Source organism: Echinops telfairi, unplaced genomic scaffold (assembly GCF_000313985.2).
Source record: "Echinops telfairi isolate 266 unplaced genomic scaffold, ASM31398v2 ScPeMD7_7469;HRSCAF=8507_0, whole genome shotgun sequence".
Lineage (NCBI taxonomy): Eukaryota > Metazoa > Chordata > Mammalia > Afrosoricida > Tenrecidae > Echinops > Echinops telfairi.
Window position 1 is genome coordinate 88,166,435 of NW_022111372.1, and position 6,381 is coordinate 88,172,815.

The 6,381-nt window shown below is 35.1% G+C and overlaps 1 protein-coding gene across 1 annotated transcript in view; it reads right to left on the bottom strand.

The window, feature by feature from the left end:
• The window catches only part of RBM27 (RNA binding motif protein 27), a 100,351-nt gene that overhangs the window by 59,572 nt on the left and 34,398 nt on the right, over positions 1-6,381 (bottom strand). Inside the window, exons 4-5 of the mRNA XM_045284723.1 lie at positions 1,431-1,522; positions 584-777 (exon numbers count right to left, since the gene is read on the bottom strand). Of these exons, the coding sequence (XP_045140658.1) occupies positions 584-777; positions 1,431-1,522 (286 nt within the window). The remainder of the gene's footprint in view (positions 1-583; positions 778-1,430; positions 1,523-6,381) is intronic.

The following is a 6,381-nucleotide window of genomic DNA, read 5'->3' on the forward strand; positions in this document are numbered from 1 at the left end:
CCTTCATTAATATATCCTAAAAGCAGAAAAAGCAACAATATGAGCTATTTTCACATATTATACAAAATCATATTTTATAATTTCAGCAATATACGTATTGAAAAATGGCCAGTTTCTCCATTAATATTTAATAAAAATTCTATTCAGGAAATGACTTCCAAATAAAAAGAAATGACTTCCAAACTGATATCCCAAGAGATTAATGGTTTTAATCACAGCAATCTACTTAAATTTTTAAAATTTTATAAACACCCGCAACCTTAAAAATCATTTAGAAGAGAGGGTGAGAATCAGGGCGTGCAACCCTCTTCAGTGTTTGCTGCTTAAAGGGCATTTACACTAATTACACAAAGTGGCTGAAGTCCAGCTATCCACCATGATAGACTTTATGAATAACTCCTTTGGATCTATCTAGAAGCTTGAGCCTAGTCTCTTAAACAAATTCAATAATCAGTTGTTGAGAAAGTTCCAATTTTACAGTGCCAAATTATTAAAGGTACATTTACCTTTAAAGAGATTGCAGGCTCCTTCATGATATAAAATAAAGCAACTATTTATCTTTTAGAATGACACCATTACTCACCAACATTCCTATTCAGGTCCCGGTCTTTGCTGCGCCCCCTACTTCGGCTTCGACTTCGACTCAGGCCTCGGCTTTTACTCCGGCTCTTACTCCTGCCTCTTCTCCAGTCGTACTTCTCACGGTATATTTCATTCCGCTCATAGTACCGGTCATAGTCTCTCCACTTGCCATCTTCTCTTTTTTTCTCACGTGTCCTATAATAAACAGATATAAAAGCCATATATTGGCTATAGAAACTAAGTCTTCAAACAAATCAGTAGGATGAAACAGTTTCTCAGAGTCAACAAAACTCATCACGTTTATGCTGTCAGAAAGCTGTGAGACCACCACATATCTTCTAATCCATCACATAAAAGGGAAATGCAATCACACTGGGTGAGGAGAAAAGAAAAGGAAAGGTGAACCCAAAATATAGAAAAGGGGTGTGTGTATATCAAATTTAGAACAGGTAAAGAAAAACAGCTAAAATTAAAGTTTTTCTACACAAAGACCAAATTATTAATAGTAAGACTGCTAATTCAATATGAAAGTTGCCCTCCTTGTAGTATGTTATTATGTGTAATTTTAATACTGAGCACCCCTAAACAAATGGAACAGTTCATTTTTATTCTCTAAGGAGATTTTCTCCCACCTCTGAGCTCTTGGGGAAAACATATAATGATGATTGTTTATAAAAGGAATAGAAAGTAAGACAAAGAAAACACAAAGGTTGGAGAGAAGAAAGTTAACATGGACATTCTTTTTCGTAAAACACTTGAGAGAGAAAAGTCAGTATGTATGTTAAAGACTCCTTTTAATACCTTTGGAAGTAAATGAAAAGCTGTCCTAATTAAAGATAAACACAGACCTTTGTTCAGTAGATTCTGAACGAATCTTCTGGGGACTAGGATATTTCTTTTTTCTGCCATCTCGTTCTTCTTCTGCTGGTTCTTGATATACCTATATAAAAATATTCATTAAAAACAAGAATAATCCTTCTAAAAATTACAAAACATCCTACCTGCTCCTCTTTCTGGTGTAGGAAAGAGCATAAACAAATACACTGAAATACAGAAGTTAAATACATTCAAAACAGTTTGTAACAGAGAAGTAAAAAAGATGCTAAAAGAACGTTTTACATGCGGTATGTTAATTTTAACTGTTAGTTTATGGAAGAGCTTAGAATTGCTATGTAGGAAGAAAATAAGCAACTGCTTCTTTAAATTGAATTAGAGATGGTTTATAATGATATATGCTTTCTTGCAATCACAGTTTGTTTATGAAAGGACTATTTTTTACTTATATCAAGGAAGAGGTTTTAGGAACAAATAATGGTTTTGTAAGCTAACCAGTTAGTGAATGCTATAAATCCAAATACTCTATATAAATTATAGAAAAGTGGTGCTGGCACTAATGAAAACACGGAAAGCTTATTTTAAAACTTAATAGTAAAGACTGACCAAAAAGCATTAAAAAAAAAACCCTAGTAATTTTATTATCTTTAAACAGAAGCTGATCTCACGTTGTAAACTCTCACCTACTATTAGATGCTTATCTAATGGAGAAATTCACTTTCAAATACTCAAATTAGGAAGTGAGTAAGTGGACCAAGTAAACACAATTTACTAAAACTAAGGCAATACATAAAGTGGCAATTACAATATGATAACCATGTGGTGCCAGCAAAAACAACTACACAATAATTAGCCAAAATATAAAAACGACCATTTCTACCAGTTCACAGGAAATACAGAGATGTATTACCCCACTGGAGTGCCCACCCTTGGAAAAGAACATCATGCTTGGTAAAGCAGAGGGCAACAAAAAAGAAGAACCCCCTCAGTCAGATTGCTTGACAGGGACTGCACCAGCTCAAACATAAAGAACTACTTTGAGGATGGTGTGGGATCCGCAGCGTCTGTCCTACTGGACATAGGGTTGCTGAGTCAGAATGAACTAAATAGCATTAAAAAAAAAATTATCCCACAGAAACGCAAACAGTAAAACACAGACAGTAAAGTCTACTTAACAAATGACTGAGTTTGGGGGGAGCGGGGAGGGAGGGGAAAAATGAGGACCTAATGTCGGGGGTTTAAGTGGAGAGAAAATGTTTTGAGAATGATGTACAAATGTGCTTTACACAATTGATGTGTATATGGATTGCGATAACAGTTATATGAGCCCCTAATAAAATGTTTAAAAAAACAAAACAAAAAACAACAACAAATGACTGAGTTTATTAAAATAAAATAAATATGACTAGCAAAAGCACCACAATGCAATTACGTTTTTAAAAAGTATGTTGCCGGGGATTTGGCTGCAACTCATGGTGACCAGGTTTTCTTGGCTGTAATCTCTACAAAAACAAATCCTTAGACCTTTCGTGTGAATCTACCATCGCTGGGTAGATTCAACACCAACCTTTAGGTTAGTAGTCACGCTCAAATCATTTGTCCCAATCAGAAATTTCACATCTAGAAGGACGATAACCAACTGGCAGACAATAACAATTGCTGACAAGAATGTTAAGAAACTGGAGTCTTCTTCATACATTACTGCCAGAATGTAAAACGGTACAACCACTGGGAAAAATAGTTTGGCAGTTACTCAATAAGTTCAATATAGAATTAACATGAGTCCACGATTTCACTCTTAGGTAAATATCCAAAAGAACTAAAAACACATGTTCCTACAAAAATGTTCATAGTAGCACACCACACCACATAAAACAGTCGCACACCCCAAGTAGTCGAGACGAATGGAAAAGCAAAAATGTGTATCCATACAATGGGATATCATTCAGTCATAAAAAGGAAGAACTAATCGTGTTAACTGGATCTTGAAAATATTTTGCTAAAAGACATCAGAAACTAAAAGCCACAAGCTGTATGATTTCATTTACATGAATTCCAGAATAGGAAAATTTACAAGTAGAATGTTGACTAGTGTTTGGCAGGAGGGATATAGAGAGGAGGAATTGAGAATGGCTGCTTAATGGATATGGGTTTTCACTGGAGTGATGAAAATATTCTGGAATTAGGTAATAGTGATGGTGATATAACACTGCCAATACATTCCAGGTCAATGATTTTATAAACTTTAAGTGATAACTATTGTACTATGTGTATTTTATAATACTGTTGGAAGAAACAAGTACTGATACATGCCACAACATGAATGAGCCTTGAAAATGCTAATCCCAATACAAGATATATAATCTAGAGCAGGGGTCCTTAAACTATGGCCCATGGGCCACATGCGGCCCGCCGAGGATATTTATCCAAGCCGCCAAGTGTTTTTGCCCCGTTTTGTTTTTTACTTCAAAATAAGTTATGTGCAGTGTGCACAGGAATTGGTTCATAGTTTATTTTTAAACTATAGTCCGGCCCTCCAACGGGTCTGAGGGACAGTGAACTGGCCCCCTGTTTAAAAAGTTTGGTGGGGGGGGGTGTGGAGAATAAATAAATAAAAAGTTTGAGGATCCCTGATAGAGAAATCAGAGCCTAGGCAGGAACAGATAACGTGCACAAGTTGCTCATCACAGCATTATTCTTAACAGGAAAAAGATGGAAAAACAACCTAAGGATCTATCAATCAATAAACTATGGTACATACAAGGTGGTTTCAAAATGTTTGTGGGGAAAATACCATTAAAAGATATAAAGTATTAATTTCCATAAACCTAACTTTTACTGGCATTTTCCTGTGAACTTTTTGAATCCACCTCCATAAATTTTTTGAAGCCAATGGATTTCTACAACCAAAAGACTTAATAATAAAGAAAGAATACTAAGGATGAACCTAGAGGACATTATGCTGAGCAAATAAGTCAATCACAAAAGGACAAATACTGTATACGACCACAACTATAAAAAGTTAAGAACAGGTTTCCATAGGAAAAATCCTTCTTGGATGGTTACAAGAGAGGAGAGGTGAAGAAAGACTAAGCACCTGACTAGAGTGTGGACGCATTTACAGGTGAAGGGAAAAGCAATATATAATTAAGGGAGAGGGCAGTACAACATGATCAAAGCAAATGAAACCAATGGGAGGTAAACAAGAATAAAGCACAATGCTCTCACATACACAATTTTGTAATCATACTAATAACAAACAGTACCTGTGAGTAGGTATAACTGGTGCTGAACAGACATGAGAAGGTAAATGAGGGCAAAACCACACATATATAAATACATTTGGCAGAGGACATTTCTACAAACTTATTTTTTTTAATCATTTTATTGGGGACTCGTAGAACTCTTATCACAATCCATACATACATCAATTGTGTCAAGCACATTTGTACATTCGTTGCCTCATCATTCTCAAAATTTTGCTCTCCATTTAAACCCTTAGTATCAGCTTCTCCTTTTTCCCCCTCACTCCCTGCTCTCCCCTCCCTCATGAACCTTTAATAATCTACATACTTATTTTTATATGCTCCTAGTATAAGGGATGTTCAAAAAGTTCGTGTAAAAAATTCTGCATTATAAAGAAAAAAAATTCTCTACTTCTTTTTAAATCCTATTTTCTACAAACATTTTGAAGTTCCCTCATATAACAGGATAAATTGATATATAGTATCAAAAATCAGGTACTACAACTACTCTGGGAGGGAAGTGGAGGGAGAAAAGGTGGGAAGGGTGTCACACCCGACTCTTCTAGAATTTTATTAGTGTTCTATGTCTTGACTGAATGCACAAGTGGGTTCAACTTTGTAAAAATTAATAGAACTATACAATTATGCTTTATGCACTTTCCTGCAAGCATACTTAATGTCAACAAAATTCCAAACAAAAGCCAAATATCAGATACATCATTTCATTCAATAGATCTTAAGTCAAATAAATGAAGGGAAAAAATTATGTTATCTGATATTAATGGGATATTGTTTTTTAAGCATTACCATTTAGAGGAAAATACTAACTGCAGATAAAATGGTAATAATTCTGAGTTTTGTTTAAAAACAACTAAGAAGAAGCAAAGTATCTGGAGTTATAGAAAAATAACTGCTATTCTAAGTAATAAATTATAAGGCATTAAGCTGCTTTATACAATCTATTCATATATGTGTAGAAGCCTCAAGATGCGAAAACCTTTTACCTACCTCCGTGATCCTATGAAAAGGCCTCAAAAAGCTTGTGGAAAAATTCTATCATATTTTAATACAATTTTCCAAGAATTATTGAAGCCCGCCATATTATTGTAAGAAAATAAGATTTCTTAATACTCAGACCACTGTGGCCAAGTATCTAATTTTTTTAATTTTCCTACTACTCTGTTTTCCCGAAAGACATCCCCCGAAAATAAGACCTACTTAAGAGTTTTGTCTCTTGCTGAACTATAAGGCATCTCCCCAAAAATAAGGCCCCCCAAAGCTACCGTAACTCTGGACTGTAGCAGTGGGCGCCGCCGCGCAGCTCACTATTTGCCGCAGCACAGCCGGAGCAGATGGGAAGTGTGAGGTTTCTTTTAAAAAAGCAATAAACAATAAATGTGTACCATATTCTTCATGAAATAATAAGACACCCCCAGAAAATACGACCCAGTGCATCTTCGGAAGCAAAAATTAATATAAGACACCATCTTATTTTCGGGAAAACAGGGTATGTGACTTAAGTTTTTGTTTTCTTTTGACTTTGCATCGTACATCTGATTGTTAAACACATATTTAAGTGTTCATTATTATCTTGGCCAATCAAGGTCAAATAACTCTGACAATCTTTATTGCACTGGACCATTTTAGATATAAAAGACTATTAACAGGATGCACATCTTCCCGACACGTTTGCTGAAGACAAATGGGTGCATAAGCAAAT